The sequence below is a fragment of the Pan paniscus genome, chromosome 1, assembly GCF_029289425.2.
Source record: "Pan paniscus chromosome 1, NHGRI_mPanPan1-v2.0_pri, whole genome shotgun sequence".
Lineage (NCBI taxonomy): Eukaryota > Metazoa > Chordata > Mammalia > Primates > Hominidae > Pan > Pan paniscus.
Genome location: NC_073249.2, coordinates 73535857 through 73556313, shown reverse-complemented (window position 1 = coordinate 73556313; position 20457 = coordinate 73535857). Strand labels below are relative to the sequence as shown.

The following is a 20457-nucleotide window of genomic DNA, read 5'->3' as shown; positions in this document are numbered from 1 at the left end:
ACAGCTTACAAACAAGAATAGCAAAATGGTGAATTCCATTCCATAACTTTGAAAACTTATTTTAAAAGCAATGCTTACCTATTAGCAGAAGACATCAGCTAGCATCTTATTTATACTATAGATTAAAGCATTTAATGATCAGTGTCTGTCTTGTCCACCATCGTGGTCCCTGACGCATAGTAGGCACCTGGTATTTGCTGAATGAATGAATGAATGAATGAATGAAATCTTGATGACATGCTCCTGGATTTTAAGAGTGACATGCCACGTTTAGCTAACACTTTCACATTTCCAATTAAGATAAGCCTTAATTTGAAACCATCACCAATTCTTAGAATTGATACCTAAACCTAAGGATGTTATACGTTTGTTAATTATAATTCTACAGAGCCTTACAACATCCACAGTACTAAGAAAAAACATTTCTTAGTACAAAAAAAAAATGCATTTTAATGCTAAAGACTCCATTCAAGCAACGGTCTTTTTAGAGGCAGAACAGTACAGTAAAAGCACAGATGCTTGAGCCAAATTGCCTAAGATCAAATTCTAATTTCACCACTTTGGCTGTATAACTTGACACAAGTTAGTCAACCTGTCTATGCCTTAGTTTCCTCACCTAAGGAATGAGGATGATAAAATCAGTACCCATCTCACAAGCCTGCCGTAAGGATTGACTTCATGTACATACAGGATTGAAAACAGTGACTGACAGTAGTAAGGACTTTTATATGCATCAGCCATTTTTTTTTTAAACAGGGATTTTACACGTTGCAAGCATACTGTATTTTTTATTAGTGGTTAAGAGGATTATTCATTAGAGAGGTAAGAAAATTCAATTTACGATTTTTTTGTTGTTGTTGTTGAAACAGAGTCTCGCCCTGTCGCCCAGGCTGGAGTGCAATGGTGCGATCTCGGCTCACCGCAACCTCCGCCTCCTGGGTTCAAGCAATTCTCCTGCCTCAGCCTCCCGAGTAGCTTGGATTACCGGTGCGCACCACCACACTTGGCTAATTTTTTGTATCTTTAGTAGCGACAGGGTTTCACCATGTTGGCCAGGCTGGTCTAGAACTCCTGACCTCGTGATCCGCCCGTGTCAGACTCTCAAAGTGCTGGGATTACAGGCATGAGCCACCACCCCTGACCTACAAATTTTATATATAGAGAGAAAGGTAGAGAAAAAGACAGCTGGGTGGGTGGGGGGAGTACGGGGGAAAGGAAGGAAGGAAGAAAGGGAAGAAGGAAGTGAGGGAGGGAGGAAGGGAGGGAGGGAGGGAGGGAGGAAGGGAGGAAGGGAGGGAAGAAGGAAGGGAGGGAGGGAGGGAGGGGAAAAAAGCAAGCAAGCAAGCAGGCAAGCAAGGGAGCTTAGAAAGCAAGCTTTGGCAGGAGTGGAGTACACCTGCAGAGTATATAGGGAGTGGTAATGGGGAGGGGTGGTAATGGAGGGTCGGACTTCCAGCCCTTACCTGAATCAGCCTTTCAGGATCAGGAGAGGGAAAGAGAGCATTCAAAACCAAGGGAGGCAGAGAGGAGCAGACAGAGTATGCACACTGGAGGGAAGTAAGGGAGAAACAGAAGAGAATGAGAGAAAATGCTGTGGAAGGTAGAGAAAGATGCAGGGAAGGGAAGTCAGGAGGAAGAGGGGCTATAGTGTAGTGCTTACAGCAGGAAAGAAAGAAAATCGTATTATCTATCTCAATGAAAATGTATATGACTCTAATGACCAAGAAACCAAATCCATCTTGAGTTATTTGGTTTCCAACTCTTTCTTTTCATCAAAATTGAAAAAAATGCCTGACTTGTTAATAGGGCATCTAAAATTTTTTGTGTGACAATAAATCAGTAAGTGCTTCTTTAGCACAAAATTCAAAAGGAAGGCAAAGAAATGAGTCATGTTGCTGTAAAAACGCCTTCAAGTCCCATCAACTTAATTAATATAAACAAGGTTTCTCAAGACTCACACATTTAAAAATAAAAATTACACAAAGGAAATGGAATCCTCGTCATAGTAATAAGCATCAATGCCACTTAAACTACTTGGGGAGAAGGATACCACACACCTTGGTAAACGGTACATTCACTATAGAATTTTATGTCTAAGACTTCATAAAATTATGTGTAATATTTATTTGTTTGATCAATTGTATACTACTACTAATTAAATAACAACATAGGAAACATATTTAAGACTTCTTAATGCTTAAGAGGAAATTAAGTTCAAAAAAAACTTTTAAGTGTGTAATTTCTATATACAAAGCGTACCTTGGAGAAATCGCAGGTTTGGTTCTAGGCCCCACAATAAAGCAAGTCACATGAATTTTGGTTTCCCAATATACATAAAAGTTCTGTTTACGCTATACCGTAGTTTAAGTATTATGTCTTTTTAAAAAAGTATTAATATATACGTTTATTAAAAAATACTTTATTGCTAAAAAATGCTAATGACCATCTGAGCCTTTGGCAAGTCATAATCTTTTTGCTGGTAGAGAGTCTTGCCTCCATGTTGACGGCTGCTGACTGATCAGGGTGGTAGTCACTGAAGACTAGGCTGGCTGTGGCAATTTCTTAAAAGAACACAATGACAAAGACTGCTGCATCAACTGATTCTTCCTTTCACAAAAAATGTCTCTATAGCCTGCAATGTTACATGATAGCATCTTTCTCACAGTAGAATTTCTTTCAAAGTTAGTCAACCTCTGAAGCCCTCTTGCTGCTTTATCAACTAAGTTTATGTAATATTCTAAATTCTTTGATGTCATTTCAACAATGTTCACAGCATCTTCACTAGGAGTAGATTTCATCTCAAGAAACCACTTTCTTTGTTCATCCATAAGAAACAATTCCTCATCTGTTTAAGTTTTATCAGGATAGTACAGGAAAATTCAGTCACATCTTCAGGCTCCATTTCTAATTCTAGCTCTCTGGCTACTTCCTCCACATATGCAGTTACTCCCTCTACTGAAGTCTTGAACCCTTCAAAGTCATCCATGACGGCTGGAATCAACTTCCACCAAACTCCTTTTAATGTTGATATTTTGACCTCCTCCCATGAAACGTGAGTGTTCTTAATGGCATCTAGAATGGTGAATCCTTTCCAAAAGGTTTTCCATTTACTTTGCCCAGATCTCAGAGGACTCATTATCACTATGGCAGTTATTATGAAACGTGTTTCTTCAATAATAAGACCTGAAAGTCAAAATTACTCCTTGATTTATGGGCTACAGAATGGATATTGTGTTAGCAGTATGAAAACAACCTTACTCTCCTTTGTACATCTCTATCAGAGCTCTTGGGTGACCAGGTGCATTGTCAATGAGCAGTAATATTTTGAAAGGAATCTTTTTTTCTAAGCAGTAGGTCTCAACAGAGGTCTTACGATATTCAGTAAATCACGCTGAAAAGAGATATGCTGTCTTCAGGCTTTGTTGTTCTATTTGCAGAGCACAGACATGGTAGATTTAGCATAATTCTTAAGGGCTCTAGGATTTTCAAAATGGTAAATGAGCAGTGGCACTTAAAGTCACCAGCTGCATCAACCCCTATCAAGAGAGTCAGCCTGTCCTTGGAAGCTTTGAAGGCAGGCACTGACTTCCCTCTCCAGCAATTAAAGTCCTAGATGGCATCTTCTTCCAAAAGAAGTCTGTTAGGCAAGGCGCGGTAGCTCATGCCTGTAATCCCAGCACTTTGGGAGGCCTAGACTGGTGGATCACGAGGTCAGGAGATCAAGACCATCCTGGCTAACACAGTGAAACCCCGTCTCTACTAAAAATACAAAAAATTAGCTGGGCTTGGTGGTGGGCGCCTGTAATCCCAGCTACTCAGGAGGCTGAGGCAGGAGAATGGCATGATCCCAGCAGGTGGAGCTTGCAGGGAGCCGAGATCGCACCACTGCACTCCAGCCTGGGCAACAGAGCGAGACTCCATCTCAAAAAAAAAAAAAAAAAAAAAAAAAGTAGGCTGTTATATCTACACTGAAAATCTGTCATTTACTATAGCCACCTTCAACAATGATTTTTACCTAGGTCTTCTGGATAATTTGCTACAGCTTCTACGTCAGCACTTGCTGCTTCACCTTGTACTTCTATGTTATGGAGATGGCTGTTTTCCTTAAATCTCTTGAACCAACGTCTGTTAGCTTCAAACTTTTCTTCTGCAGCTTCCTCACCTCTCTGAGCCTTCACAGAATTTAGGAGAGTTAGGGTCTTGTTCTGCATAAGACTTTGGCTTAAGGGAATGTTGTGGCTGGTATATATCCAGACTACTAAACTTTCTCCATATCAGCAATAAGCGATTTTGCCTTCTTATCATTCATGTCTTCACTGGAGTAGCACTTTTAATTTCGTTCAAGAACTTTTCCTTTGCATTCACACCTTGGCTAAAAGATCTCAGTGACATTCTTCTGAGCACACAGAGATATGAAGTGAGCACATGGTAGTGGAAAAGTGGCATCAAGAGACTTAATGCAGGGTTGCCACAAACTTTCAATTTGTTAAAAAAAAATGCAACTTCTATAAAGTGCAATAAAGCAAAGTACAATAAAAGTATGCCTGTATATACAATTTTGTTACAGAAAAGTACTACAGGCAGATCAGTCAGAATTTCAAGCACGGAAATAGATTATAAGGATAAAACTATGTGTGTGATATGAAATTTAAGTTCACAAAAAAAGGTAATGAATGAAATTTCTGGTATTGAATAAAAAGCTTACTTATATATTTTTAAATCAATATTTAAGTAACAAATCACTATGACATTTAGATTCCACCGGTTACATTTTAAAAAGTGATAAAACAGTTCTGAAGTAATCATTTTTATAATACTCTAGAATTTACTCTCTTTTTAAAAACTTTATTTAATTATTTTTGAGACAGAGTCTCTGCTTTGTTGCCCAGGCTGGAGTGGAATGGTACAATCATAGCTCACTGCAGCTTCAAAATCCTCAGGCTCACATGATCCTCTCACCTCAGCCTCCCAAGAAGCTAGGACAACAGCTGCATACCAACACGCCTGGCTAATTTTTTATAGAGACAAGGTCTCGCTATATTGCCCAGACTGGTCGCAAACTCATGGCCTCGAATAAGCCTCCTGCCTCAGCCTTCCAAAGTGTTAGGATTATAGGTTTGAGCCACTGCACCTGGCCAAAATTGTATTCTTTACAATCACTTAAAGTTTTGACGAAAAAATTTTAATGCAAACTTAAAAATATGCACGGATCATCACTTTTCAAAATTTTCATATGAGTTATACAAGCAAAAAGTTTTAAAGAGTACTGCTATAGAAATTGTGTGGACCAGTCCTCTACCTATGACTAGGCATTGGAAGTCTTAACCTATCAATTAAGTAGGTGCAAGGATGCCAAGAACATCTCAGAATCATATAACATATGCTCAATTACTTTACCAGGCTAAGAGGAAATCTGAAATCATTTTAAAAGGCTCTAGGTCTCCTTAACCCAACTAAGAACTGCAGGCATTATGCAAATCATGCCATCTTAAGCTGAAGCAATGAAAATAACTTAGAAGACATTTTTTAGTATAGAAAAAAACAAGTGATATTCCACTTTCAGGAACACATGGATCGACATATCTCAATGACATTACTCTGAGCCAACAGGAGATAGTCTCTACATACCTAGTGTAAGACCTTAGGATTTGGCTATCACTGAACAAAGGACATGGCTAGAAGAGGTAATCAGCAGAAAAACACAGATAGATGTATCAGGATGAAATGTTATTTCCACAGTTGACAATAATATAATCCCACTGAAAGCTGCACTAGAGATCACCGTCAAGATAACTTCTAGCTTAAAAAATCAGTAATTGGGCCAGGGGCGGTGGCTCACACCTGTAATCCCAGTACTTCGGGAGGCCGAGGTGGGTGATCACGAGGTCAGGAGTTTGAGACCAGTCTGGCCAACATAGTGAAACCCTGTCTCTACTAAAAATACAAAAAATTAGCAGGGTGTGGTAGTGTGCGCCTATAATCCCAGCTACTAGGGAGGCTGAGGCAGGAGAATCGTGTGAGCCCAGGAGGTGGAGGTTGCAGTGAGTCAAGATCATGCCATTGCACTCCAGCCTGGGTGACAGTGCGAGACTTTGTCTCAAAAAAACAAAATGAAAAAAAAAAAAAAACAGTAATTGGCCAGGCACAATGGCTCACATCTGTAATCCCAACACTTTAAGAAGCTGAGGCAGGAGGATCACTGGAGCCCAGGAGTTTCAGACCGGCCTGGAAAACATAGTGAGACCTTGTCTCTACAAAAACAAACAAACAAAAATAGCCAGGTATGGTGGCACATGTCTGTAGCCCCAGCTACTTGGGAGGCTGAGGTGGGAAGATCACCTGAACCAGGGAGATCAAGGCTGCAGTGAGCCACGATCGCACTACTGCACTCCAGCGGGTAACAGAGTGTGGCGCTGTCTCAAAAAAAAAAAAAATCAGTAAATGTGACTTCACTGTTCATTAGATACATATATTTGAGAATATCTAAGGCCAGGCGCAATGACTCACACCTGTAGTCCCAGCACTTTGGGAGGCTGAGGCGGGAGGATCGCTTGAGTCCAGGAGTTCGAGACCAGCCTATCCAACATGGTGAAACCCTGTCTCTACTAAAAACACAAAAATTAGCCGGGTGTAGTGGCGCACGCCTGTGATTCCAGCAACCAGAGAGACTGCGGCAGGAGAATCCTTGAACCTGGGAGGCGGAGGCTGCAGTGAGCCGAGATCGTGCCACTGCACTCTAGCCTGGGCAACAGAGTGAGACGCTGTCTCAAAAAAAAAAAAAAAAAAAAAGAGAGAATATATATAATGTAGGGGATCACTTTCCAGCTTAAGTGGCAGTATATTTTTATATTCCTTCCATACTCATATATAACTCTCTCTCACTATTTAGAAACTCACAAAACAGAATTTCAAACTTGTGAACTAAGGAATGTTGCCTGAAAAATCTAGTAAACACCAAAATCTTCAGAACATCACATTCCTTTATATATTTAACCACTCCAAAAGAGTAAGTAGTTTTCCAAAGTTATGACTACAGAAAAAGCATAGTGATCTTTAGTGATCCTAGATTCCACAGGGCAGCATCAATCCAAATTTACAAGCACAGGGACAAAGGATTTTGCCCTACAGGATGTGGTTTCCCTATTATCTAAACTAGGCCATCAAGTCTCATCCTGCAAGGTACCATGCCACTCAATATTTCTCTCTTTGTTGTTTTCCTAAGTTCCTTCTCCAAGTTTGCCATAAAACTTTAGCCACTTAGAAGAATTTGTCATTCTAGCAGAAAATCTTCAATTCCTTTAAGCACCCCTTTCTGCTATGTAATCCTCCAGTGATTTTCCTTCATAAAAAAAAATTACAGTGAAGAGTAACAGAGAAAAAGCTATTGTAGCTAAGGCACTTTTAGAGCAGATAAAAAGGAAAACCATAGCTGAATACGTTCAAATTCATAATTTATTTTAAACAACAATTTGAGCTAAAAATCAAACTGCCACCAAAGTACTAGCAGGTCAGAATCTAATACAAAAGTAGTCACCACACCCTAACTCTGAGCATATTAGTCTTTAAAATGCAGAATTGACCTTTTTGATATATAATCCCAAGAGTGCCCTACTTCATGCCTACTCATACCTGAAAATTAATCTTTAGCTTATTATTCATTCCCAAAACACTCAGATTAAAGGTTTCCTACAATATCTTAGGGTAGTTAACATGCAGAACTTTTCTGATATTCACAGTTGGTTCTGACTAGTTATTATTTCCGATCATTTATCATTTATACTTAAGGATTCCCTATTCATGTCTCTCTTACCACTCCTCTCTCAAAAGTTCTCCTCCATGTATTCCTTCCCAAGTTCTTAATTTTTAATTGCCTCCCTAGTTCAGATTCTCTTCACCCATTCACTCCCAACTCAGCAAGCATCACACCCAAGTTTTTTTGTCCCCTTGCCCTCAATATTCAACAAACCTGAGTTCCCGAGACCCATGGACTCTTTCTCACTTCTGCCGCAAAAGCAGAAACAGTAGGGATGTATAACACTTCACAGGGATACCTAAAGGTGTTCAGAACCGCTGCCATTTTTGTTAAACCTCACATCCAGTCTGTCATCTACATCAGCAGTCCCCAACCTTTTTGGCACCAGGGACTGGTTTCATAGAGAACAATTCTTCCAGACTGAAGGGAGGTGGGAGGGATGGTTTCAGGATGAAACTGTTCCACCTCAGATTATCAGGCATCAGATTCTCATAAGGAGCGTGCAACCTAGATCCCTTGCATGTGCAGTTCACAATCAGGTTAATACTCCTCTGAGAATCTAATGCCACCCACTGATCTGACAGGAGACAGAGCACAGGCAGTAGTGCTCGCTCACCTGCCAGCCCCTCACCTCCTGCTGTGCAGCCCAGTTCCTAATAGGCCACAGACTGGTACCAGTCCATGGCCCAGGGGTCCCTGATCTACACAATAATCTAAAAGTTTTATGAAATTTTTAATAAAACTTAAAAATAATAAAATACTAACAATGTATAGAATCTATGTCACAACCCAAGAAGAGGAAAGCACTGTGGTATACAGTAGAGAGAGACTTGCTTACCACTAAGGTAGATTTTCTGAATAAATTAGTGCTAGCACACAATTTTGGGGATCGAAATATTTTTAAAATAAAAATCATTCCAAAGACTCACCCAAGAAATTAGGATACAGATGGTCAATATTGTCCACAACATAGTTACACTTGGGACATCTATTATTGTCCTCCAAACTCTGATGAATACACTTGTAGCTATTAGTAGGGGGGGAAAAAAAAGGCTTAATTAAATCAATGAAAAATTAATAAACTGGTCACAAAATAATGACTATTAGTCTTCTATTCCTCATTTTCAACATAACTAATCTAATAAATTTATTTTTGCTTATATTTTTACATTATCAACAGGATATACAGGGCACTTACTGGGTAAACAGTACACAAAAGTTATTTCAAACCAAACTCAAACATCAAGGACACTGTATACAAATTTAACAAGCTGTACTCCCTAAATTTTAAGTTTATGCAATTTAGATAGTTCATAACAACACCAGAAAAGCTAATGCCTACAGCTCAGTTAAGCAAACAGACTATTCATACTATTGGCCTGCTAACACCCTTAATACTCAGAGTTCATTGAAATAAAAAAGAGAAACAGAAAACTCAACGAAAGACAAAAATTAGTCAATAAACATGAGAAAACCATCATCTTCAAGAGTCACAAAAAGCTGATTTAAAATTATATACTAGATTTTACCAATCAGGATGGAAAAATAAAATACTGCCAGTAAGGCACAACGGCTCATGCCTGTAATCCCAACACTTTAGGAGGCAGAGGCAGGAAGATCACTTGAGGCCAAGAGTTCAAGACCAGCCTGGGGAACATAGCAAGACTCCATTACTACAGAAAATGAAAAAATTAGCCAGGCATGATAGCATATGCAGCTACTGGGAGGGTGAGGCAGGAGGATCACCTGAGCCCAGGAGTTCAGGGCTACAGTGAGCCATGATTATGCCAGTGCACTCCAGCCTGAGTGACAGAATGAGACCCTGTCTGAAAAAAAGAGAAAAAAAGACAAAAGAAAATAATGTCATAGTTAAAGAGTATATGTGGATATGAACAATCTCAACTACTGTTACAGAAAATGTTAACCAGCACAACTTTCCTAGAAGGCAAGTTGCAGGAAAAACCTTAAGGTTTTTACATACCCTTTTGAATATTTTACTTCTAGGAATTTATCCTAAGGAAATATATATTTAGAAGGGTGTTTAATACAAGGTTATCTGTAAATAGCAAAATAAAACAGAAGCAACCTAAACACTAAGAAATTGACTAACTAAATTTGTAAACATCAATCCAATGCAATGCTATACAGCCATCCAATACAAATTATTGTAATTTGTATGCCATAAAAATAAACTACTCATAGTTATTGCTAGAGAACTGTGATTACAGAAAATTTTCCCTTTCTTACATTATATATTTCTATAATGTTAAACCTTTTACATTTGTGTGCCTCCCTATTAAAAAAAACACTCCTTAAGTATTTTTCACCAAATCATGGAAAAGTGTCAAACTGATATGAGAAAAAAATATTAAAAAAAAAAGAAAAAAGAAAAAAATGTTATTATACATACTGCTGAATAAAAATGACAATCTATAACACAGTGGATATAATATAATCCCACTTCTCTTAAAAAATCATATATGTATACATTTAAAATAAACCATAAAAGACAATCCTCACAATGTTAACAGTATTTGTTTCTGGGTCATATAATTATGGGAAATGTTTTCTTTGTAGATGTCTTTAATTCAGGTTTCTATAATAAATAAGTATTACTGGTAACACTCAGGAAAAAAATGATTTCTAAGAAATTACAAAGGTGATCTGTAAAAATCATTCCTACAGAGAAAGTACCTCTTTTATTACGTATCCAAATTACTATAAATTTACTTGAGCTTTGTAAACTGAAGTTGATTTTTATATCCACTTACCTTCCCCCTCCACCTTAACAAAATACAAAAGAAAACAAACAAAAAAATAAAAACCTACATTCCCCAGGTTTCGCCCTTCTGGTTATCAACTACTTTCACATCTCACATTTGTTACTTTCAAGATAAGTAAAAAGGAGGAAGATGTGAAGAATCAAAGTAACAGTGGTCTTTGGCAAATCACAGGGACCTAAAGACTGAAGTAAATGCCAGGCACATAACAGATATGCAAATATCTACTGAAAAATGACCTGCACAATGTTCCAAAAACAGTATCATCACCTCTTGCAACTCTGACAAGGCTAGGATTACCATAATCACAAAATATGCTTCATGTATGACTGAAAATTTCCTACATGGAAATTTCACTGAAGGAAATAACATACTAAATCTTTATTTTCATTTTTATTACAAGGAAGAAGCATAACGTAGGCAAGCAAATACAATAGACTAAGAATCACAACATGAAGAAATTTATAGTCTGCTTAGGGAAAAAGGAAATGAGTTAACATTACCAGGAAATATACATACAAAATTTAACTCTTTTTTTAAATCAGCAGCCTGGGCAACATGGCAAAACCCTGTCTCTACAAAAATAATAATAATAATAATAAATGCAAAAATTAGCTGGGCCTGCTTCTGCATGGCTTATGGTTGTAGCTAATCAGGAGGCTGAGGTTGCAGTGGGCAGAGATTGCATCACTACACTCCAGCCTGAGGGACACAGCGAGACTCTGTCTCAAAAAAACAACAAAAAATCAGCAAGTTCAAACAAAGCAAGTCATAAAGGAGAGACTCTGAAAGGTTATTAAAGATAAGAGATGGCCGGGAGCAGTGGCTCACACCTGTAATTCCAGCACTATGGGAGGCCAAGGCTGGCAGATCACCTGAGGTCAGGAGTTCGAGACCAGCCTGCCCAACATGGCAAAACCCCGTGTCTACTAAACATACAAAAAATTAGCTGGGCATGGTGGCAGGCACCTGTAATTCCGGCTACTCGGGAGGCTGAGGCAGGAGAATCGCTTGAACCCGGGAGGTGGAGCTTGCAGTGAACCAAGATCACACCACTGCACTCCAGCCTGGGCAACAAGAGCAAAACTCCGTCCCCACCCCACTCCATCCCAAAAAAAGGTAAGAGACATGCCGGGCTGGGTATATCTGCTAATGCCAGTCATCCCAGCACTTTGGCAGGCCAAGGTGGGCAGATCACTTGAGGTCAGGAGAATTTTTTTTTTTTAGTTTTTTTTTTAAAAAAAGACAAGGCCGGATGCAGCGGCTCACGCCGTAATCCCAGCACTTTGGGAGGCCACGGTGGGTGGATCACTTGAGGTCATGAGTTTGAGACCAGCCTGGGCAACATGGTGAAACCCCCATCTCTATTAAAAATACAAGAATTAGCGGGCATGTTGGTGCACACCTATAGTCCTAGCTACTCAGTAGGCCGAGACAGGAAAATTGCTTGATCCTGGGGGGCAGAGGTTGCAGTGAGCCAAGATCACGCCATTGCACTCCAGCCTGGGCGACAAAGTGAGACTCCGTCTCAAAAAAAAAAAAAAATTACATAATAAAGATAAGAGATGGGTTGACAGATAAGTAGAAGGAGAACATTATGGGTTTTAGCAAATAACTTTTCTTTAAAATAAATGATAGAAAATGTGCATATGACAAGAACAAGCTAAGCTGTTAAGTCAGAGAGGAGTTTGTTAGGCTGGGTGCAGTGGCTCATGCCTGTAATCTCAGCAATTTGGGAGGGCAAGGCAGGAGGATTGCCTGAGCCCAGGAGTTTCAACCAGCTCAGGCAATGTGGTGAAACCCCAACTCTACAAAAATTTTAAAAATTAGCCATGCATGGTGGCAGTGTGTCCCTGTGATCCTAGCTACTCAGGAGGCTGAAGCAGGAGGATTGCTTGAGCCCAGGAGATCGAGGCTTCAGTGAGCCATGTTTGCACCACTGCACTCCAGCCTGGTGAGAGAGTGACACCCAGTCTCAAAAACAGAAAAAAAATTTTTTGTCAATATACAAGAAATTATTCCAAAATCTAGTAGAAAATCCTCTTTTCTTTAGTATCCTAATCTTATTCCACATCAATAGGCTTACTACACTATCTCTCAGACAAAAAAAAAAAAAAAAATGGGACATAGCTGGAAGTAACTGTCCTCACTAACACTAGTTCAAGTGATTTTTCTGCATTGCACTTGATAAAATCCATTATATTGTAAAATCAAAGTATATCAAATTACATACCACTGTATACAACTTAAGTGACAACAGGATGCATCGAGTGTATCTTAGAGCATCTACTACTTCACTACCACCCCAAAAGAGACCTGCCTTAGTTTGAGAAATAGTTACTATCTTATCTTGTACTTATTTCTGTATGTGCCTATCAGCCCTTCTTCTATTTGGTCATTAAATGCAAGGATTTGTTTTACCCTCTGTACCCTTAATGTTTAGCACAATATCCTGTTAAAAGAATTCAAACTCAGTAAATGTTGAATGCATGAATGAGTAGATACAGCCAGGAAAGCAACATACGCCTGTCTGCTGCCTTCTGGATCATATAAAACAAACTACAAATTTTCAGTATTTCTTACCCCAGTAACTCTAATTCATTCTCATTCATCTAATCTACTTGACCATTACCAGCCTGCATACAAAGCTTTGGATACTAAGAGAAGGATAAGTATCTAGATTAGTGCTCAACAACAGGTGGGCATAACAAAGAGGTAAAAGGGACACATATCTCGGGTCCACCTGAGAAATTTTCAAGCTACTCACACTGCAACTCTTAAAAATAATTATTTTAATTCTGCTGATATAAATGGGTACCTATTTCCTCTATTAAATATGTATCTGCTAATAAAAAATGTGTATTTCTCTATAGATGTATATGGTTGTTTCTTCTACTATGTATATACTTGCTAACAAATATAAATATCTTTTTATATCTATGTAAACAAGGATGAGTAGATATAAACAACTGTAAGTAATCAGAAAATTCTAGAAAAAAGAATAAACTATAACAAGAACAGCCAGGACAAATCAGAACCAGTCATTACATCTAATAACCAGGTGTAAAGAAAGACCAAAAGTATGGTGCAAGATGATGGATTAGCCAAGAGTCTCAAAAGGCAATTTGACACTCAGGCTTGATCACCCACATGCTGGGAGATGACGATGCTGAAGGACCCCATTAATTGTAACTAACTTGTAATGAAGCGAAATAGTAAATCAGGGCTTGGTAGACATACGGTACAGGGCACAAGCTGGAGGCAGCAAATGGGCAAAGACAAAGAGCCAATTTTATCTCTACGTTATGTAAAAGTCAGATTTCTTATTATATCACTGTATTTCAGTTAGGCTACAGATACAGGTAACAGTGGGTTCTCAAGTGGGAATAAATAAAGTGAAAGAAGTTCCTGCTATATTGTCTCCAAATTGTTACTAGGAAAGACATTTTCACTTGGGATGAGGGAAAAACAGCTGATGTGGTCCAATTTGATTTAGTGGTAATAATTTGGATGAGCTTTGAAGTGGTATACTGCTTGAATCCAGCTTACCAGCCAGAATTTACGTTACTAGAAAGTTGACACAAGAGGCTACGGTTAATGACTGAAGTTCCATAGCCCTCACATGTTAGGAAAGAGTAAATAATTATAAACTTTTGCTTTAAACAAAACTGCAAAAAGAAAAAAAAAATCAGTATAGCAAGCCTGATGTTGGAATTGACAGCCTCCAATTTTAATAGTTCCTGCCAACATTATGGCCTCTATTCTACTAAAACCTGCTCTCCAGTGGGTATCTTAAAACACATTCTCGGCTGGGCGCAGTGGCTCACGCTTGTAATCCCAGCACTTTGGGAGGCCGAGGCGGGCGGATCACAAGGTCACGAGATCGAGACCATCCTGGCTAACATGGTGAACCCCGTCTCTACTAAAAGTACAAAAAATTAGCCGGGCGTGGTGGCACACGCCTGTAATCCCAGCTACTCGGGAGGCTGAGGCAGGAGAATCGCTGGAATATCCGGGAGGTGGAGGTTGCAGTGAGCGGAGATCGAGCCACTGCACTCCAGCCTGGTGACAGAGCGAGACTCCATCTCAAAAAAAAAAAACCAAACAAATAAACAAAAAAAACACGTTCTCATCAGGGTATAACATAAAAATGAAATTGTATTATAATAAGGATCTAAGCCTAAACTGTTTTGAGAGCAGGAGGTAAAGCTATTTAAGAAAGCAATGGGGCTTTCCAACAATGACCTAAAGACAACATGAAGATTATAAATTTATTGAAAAGCCCTAGCCTGTCCATTTATAAGGTCAATCAGTAATTTATTCCACTTCACAACATAGTGAAAAAAGGTCACTGAACTGATGCAGGGCCTTTTTTAAAAAATGCCACAATGGATATGTAAGTTACAGGACACTCAAGAAAATTAAAAACCTCACTTCACAATCTATTTCGTATTTCAACACTTTTAAATCTATAAAAAGAGGAGGAATTGAAGGAGTAAAAAGAGAATGAGGAAGAAGAGGAACAGGACAGCAGCAGCAGAGAGTGAGTAACTTGACAAAGGTTAGGTAAGTTTCAGAACCAGAAGTAGAATCCTGGTCTAACAATATCAAGAACTTGTTCTTTTAGCGCTAGATGAGTACTTCTCAAGGGAGGAAAATTTTGTCCCCCAAGGGGTATCTGCAATGTCTAGAGACATTTTTGGTTGTCACAACCGCAGAGATGGGCAGGGGTGGTACTGGGTAGGGGTCAAGTATTGCTAAACAATCTATAAAGCACAGTGCAGTCACCTACGACAAAGAATTATCTGGTCTAATATGTCAATAGTGACAAGGTTGAGAAAGCCTACTCTAGATCACCTAATTTTCCAGAATAATCATAATCCAAAATCTCTGAAAAAAACATATGGTTTCCTATGGAATGCTAAGATGCTAGGTCAATTTATGGAACAAAGACAACACTACTGCCGAACAATGGCCTGAAAAGGCCAAGACCATACCTGTATCAGCCCTGAAGCAAGACCCACATGTCCAGAATGTCATTGGCAATACAGAGCAGAAAGTGATTCGTGAATCATAATAATGTCAATGATATACCAGAAAATAAAAAGTATTCAAGAAAGTAAAATGACTTAAAAAAATAGTAAAAGGATTCTGAAAGAATACCTAATCATTCCTTTTCCTGTGATAACCTCTGAGGAGGTGGGTAAGAAAAACTAGATAAAGGTGGACATTTGTATTTTATATTACATCTTCCTGTACAATGACTTGTTTTTTAAAGCAATAATATACATTGCTGTTATCATTTTAATACTTTATTTTATAAGAAAGAATATAGATAATACAAGCTAAGAAAGTGATTTTTATTTAAAGCTTTTTAAGTGACTAGCAGAGGGAATACACCTATCACTAAAGCATCATGCTCCAGATGAAACGAAAGATCTTACAGACCAGTGTTAATACCCAATACTCTTCATGATGAAGGGATATAAATCTGCCCGATATCATATCCAACTTCAGCATAAAATTACGGGCCTGATTTCAATATGAATTAGAATATAAGGAGTATTAGAACACAAGGTATACTAAGGCTAAAATAATATGCCAACAGAATAGGTTTAAAAATAAGCAAAAATAATTAAAAATACACAGATTACACATCCATCAGGATGGTTACTATCAAAAACCAACAACAGAAAATAAGAGTTGGCAAGGATGTGGAAAAATTGGAACTCTTATGCACTGTTGGTGAGAACATAAAATAGTGCAGCCCCTATAGAAAACTGTATGGCAGTTTCTCAAAAAATTACAAACAAAATTACCACATGATCCAGCAATTCCACTTCTGAGTATACACCCAAAAGACTTGAAAGCAGAGTCCCAAAGAGATGTTTGTACACCCATGTTCACAGCAGCATTATTCATAGCAGCCAAAAGGTAGAAGAAGCAACCCTAGTGTATACTGATAGATGAATAAACAAAATGTAGTATATATATACAATGGAGTATTATTCAGCCTTACAAAGCAAAGAAATTCTGACACATGCTACAACACTGAAGACATTATGCTAAGTGAAATAAGCGAGTCACAAAAAGACAAATACTTCTACTTATTCGAGGTATCTAGAATAGTTAAATTCATAGAAACAGAAAGTAGAATGGTGGCTGCCAGGGGATACAGGGAAGGGGAAATGGGGAATTGTTGTTTAATGAGTGACGAGTTTCAGTTTTGCACAAAAAGTTCTAGAGATCAATTGTACAATAATATGAACATACTTAACACTACTGCACTGTTTACATAACTGTGGTTAAAATTATAAATTCCTCCAAGACTAAAGAACCAGAAAAAAATATATAAAAAATATAAATTCGGTATTATGTAAATTTTAAAATTAAAAAATTTTTTTAATGTATGAGTTAACCTGGCATGATATAATGTAAAGTTAATATTGAGCAAAGTGTTAAAGAAAAGAACACAGAACTTTTTAATCCTGTATTCTTTTTCCATGACCTTCTTAGCCTGCTTCACTGTGTTCTCCAACCTATCCCCACAAGTGAGTAATTAGTGCTTCATGGTTGGTCCTGATTGTCCAGCATCACTAAGAACAGGAGTGAAAAGTTCCTATTAACAATTAATAAACGCAGAAGTTTTCAAATCCATCAGTAAAGCCTATGCTAAATCTAAACATTTGACAGAAATTATGCGCCAGCCATTATGTTAACAGCCTTAAACTGCCACATCTACAAAGACATATCTAGAAAAAAAATATGACTGTAACATAATCAAAGTTGGTTTAAAACACGTAACTTCTCATTGGCTACATTTACAGATAAGTTTTAAAATGTTAAAAGATTATTTTACTCAATAGAATTGTCTTACCAAAAGCTGTGGCCACATTTTGTCATGTATGCTTCTTCAATCATATCAAAGCAGATGGGGCTAAAAAGAAAAGAAAAATAATTGATTTTTTTTTTAAAGTAGAGTGATTACAAATTGGAAAAGACTAGTAACAATACCAATGAAATCATATTTCAATATACAGTTTAGAGCTAAGTCTATAAACATTCTATCAATAAGAGATGAAATTTCTATTGAACTAAACTTTAGGGGATTGTTGGTAAAATGATGATTTGTTCAGGATGACCCTAAGGGTCACTGAGCTTCAAAATGAACTCAATGAGTAAATCAAAATGGTTCCAATATTTTAACTCGGCACATAATTTTTAGTAGTACAATGCAGTCACCAGAGCCCTTAAGAAAGCTCTACCATCGTTTTCCATCACATGTACTCAAAAGCGTGTACCCAGACCTGCTAAATACTCTTTTCTTCCTATCCCAAATAAAGCTAATTCCTTGAGTGATAAATTTATTATTCCAGTTTCGACAATGCTTGTAGGTAATGATGACAACAATCATAACAACTTATTAGCTATTTAAATAAAACAAACTATACACATTAAACCCACAATATATATTGACTCATTTAATAGTTTCAACAACAAAGTGAAATAGGTACCAACTACTAGGCACAGTTTATAGATGAGGGAACAGAAGCAGAGAGCTGTTAAAGTCACACAGCTAAGAAGTAACAAAGTCAAAATTCAAATTCAGGTCTACGTTCTTAACCACTTGTCCTACACTACTTTCTGGTACTTTAAATACCAATTGTAATCCTCTTCTCCCCTCTTTCCCTATAAAGAATAAAAAACAGAATACTCAAAATCCCAGCCTTTTTTGTACTTAGGATTGGCTATATGATATTATTCTGGCCAGTGAAATATAGACATCAGTTTCTAAGGGGCCACATCTATGAGAACAAAAATGCAAAACCTTGTAAAAAGACATTTCCTTTTATCCTTCCCTTTTCTTCCTTACTAAAATTCTGATGCAGTGTTCAGAGATACAACAGCCATCTTCTGACCATGAAGACAAAAACCTTAAGCTAGGAAGAAAGGAGGATACTGGTTCCTGGATGAAATCCTTGAGCAGCTGCATCAGCTTTGGATTGTCTCTGCTGGACTTCACGTTACATGAGAAGGTAAATCTTGACTTGCTTAAGTCAATGTTTATCAAGTTTTCTCTTATTTGCATACAAATCCAAATCCTTACGGATGATACAATGACACTTAAAACTGTAACTGAAAATACACTCACTCCTTCAAGAAAAATTTCTTGGGCATAAACACTATCCCTTAGAATACAGGAATGTAAAGTCTAATGGCAGACTCAAATATGTATAGATGATATTACAACACAATGTGAAAATATATACAATATATACAATAATGATAAATACATAATAATAAGAGGACACACCAGCTACAAAGGGACCCATAGTAAAGAAAACTGAGATTTGGGGGTCAGAGCAGGAGGAACGGCAAAAGAACCAACCAATCAATTCACTGAATATGTCAGGAGCTATTTAATAGAAAACAATACATACCTAATCGTTAGCATTTTGAGAAAGGGGTATTTTAGTGTTTGAGGATCCTTCAAGTATGTCACTGCTAAGACACAGAACACCTCTATGCAAATTTTTTAAAAAGGCACTCTCACAGCTTGAGCAATATACTGAGACCTCATCTCTACAAAAAAAAATTTTTTTTTAAAACACAAAAACTAGCAAGCATAGGGGCACACACCTGCAGCCCCAGCTACTCTAGCTAGTCCCAGCTCCTCAAGAAGCTGAGGTAGAATGATCACTTGAGCACAGCAGGCGAAGCTGCAGTGAACAGAGACTGTGCCACTGCACTCCAGCCCAGGTGACAGAGCAAGACCCTATCTCAAAAAGAAAAGAGAAAAAAAAGGGCACCTCAAAGAACTAAGGAATGTGTTGAAGACTTCGGCTTTTAAGTTGAGTAAAACGGTAATTCACTGGTGGATTTGGAAAAGAGGAGTGATGGGATTCAACACAGTAATGAACCAGATCATTCTACCTGCTATGCTGAAAAGAAGACTAAAGGGATGCCAAGTGTAGAAATAGTTACGGAAGCTATCATAATCCAGTGAGAAACAGTGTTGAAACGGACTAGGATGGTAGCAGTTGGGTTGATGAGAAGTGGTGAGATTCTAGATATATTCTGAAGGTAGAACTATGGTTTGCTGATAGATGTTGGGTATGAGACAAAAATCAGTGAAGGTTTCTGGCCTGAAAACTGGAAGAAATGACTACAGGTTTACTTCGCACACAGCTCCATCATCCGTTAGTTTATTTAAAAAGAAAAAAGAAAAAGCAGGGGTACAGTACGTGTCATGTCACATAATGTGTTCTACTTATACTAAAAGTTACAGTACCTAAAAATTACTATCAAATCAGTTAAAGCCAATAGCTTTTAAGAAATGTATTCTGAATAACAAGAGAATCAAAGAAGGTCTCCATTCTTTTTTTGAGACAGTGTCTCACTCTGTCACCCAGGCTGGAGTGCACTGGCATGATCATGACTCACTGCAACTTTGACCTCTTGGGCTCGGGACATCTCTCCTGCCTCAGCCTCTCAAGTAGCTGGGACTACAGGTGCATACCACCACATGTAGCTCATATATATATACATACACACATATATACACACACATATACACATATATATACACACATATATATACACATATAAACACACTATATATATACACATATATATACACATATAAATATACGTGTGTGTGTGTGTGTGTGTGTGTATATATGTATATATATAAGACAGGATCTCCTTATGTTGCTCAGGCTGTTCTCAAACTCCTGGGCTGGAGCGATTCTCCCACTCTGGCCTCCCGAAGTGTTGGGATTATAGGCATGAGCTACTTATTCCTGGCTGAAATACTGGCTTTTTAATCACAGTTCTACCCCACAGCTTTCAAGAAAAGTGAAATTAATCCTAGCTATGCCATCTACAGCTTTGTGACTTTGAGCAAGTAGTTTAATCTTTCTA

At 38.1% G+C, this 20457-nt stretch overlaps 1 protein-coding gene across 8 annotated transcripts in view; it reads right to left on the bottom strand.

The window, feature by feature from the left end:
- The window catches only part of COP1 (COP1 E3 ubiquitin ligase), a 277806-nt gene that overhangs the window by 227697 nt on the left and 29652 nt on the right, over positions 1–20457 (bottom strand). For 5 of the 8 annotated variants that reach the window (XM_034941240.4, XM_034941236.3, XM_063598396.1 and 2 more), the window contains exons 2-3: positions 17411–17470; positions 8683–8780 (exon numbers count right to left, since the gene is read on the bottom strand). In XM_034941240.4, coding sequence (XP_034797131.1) covers positions 8683–8780; positions 17411–17470 — 158 coding nt within the window. Of the gene's footprint in view, positions 1–8682; positions 8781–17410; positions 17474–20457 lie in introns of those variants that run through there. The other 3 variants (XM_063598401.1, XM_034941252.3, XM_063598407.1) reach the window with 2 other exon arrangements.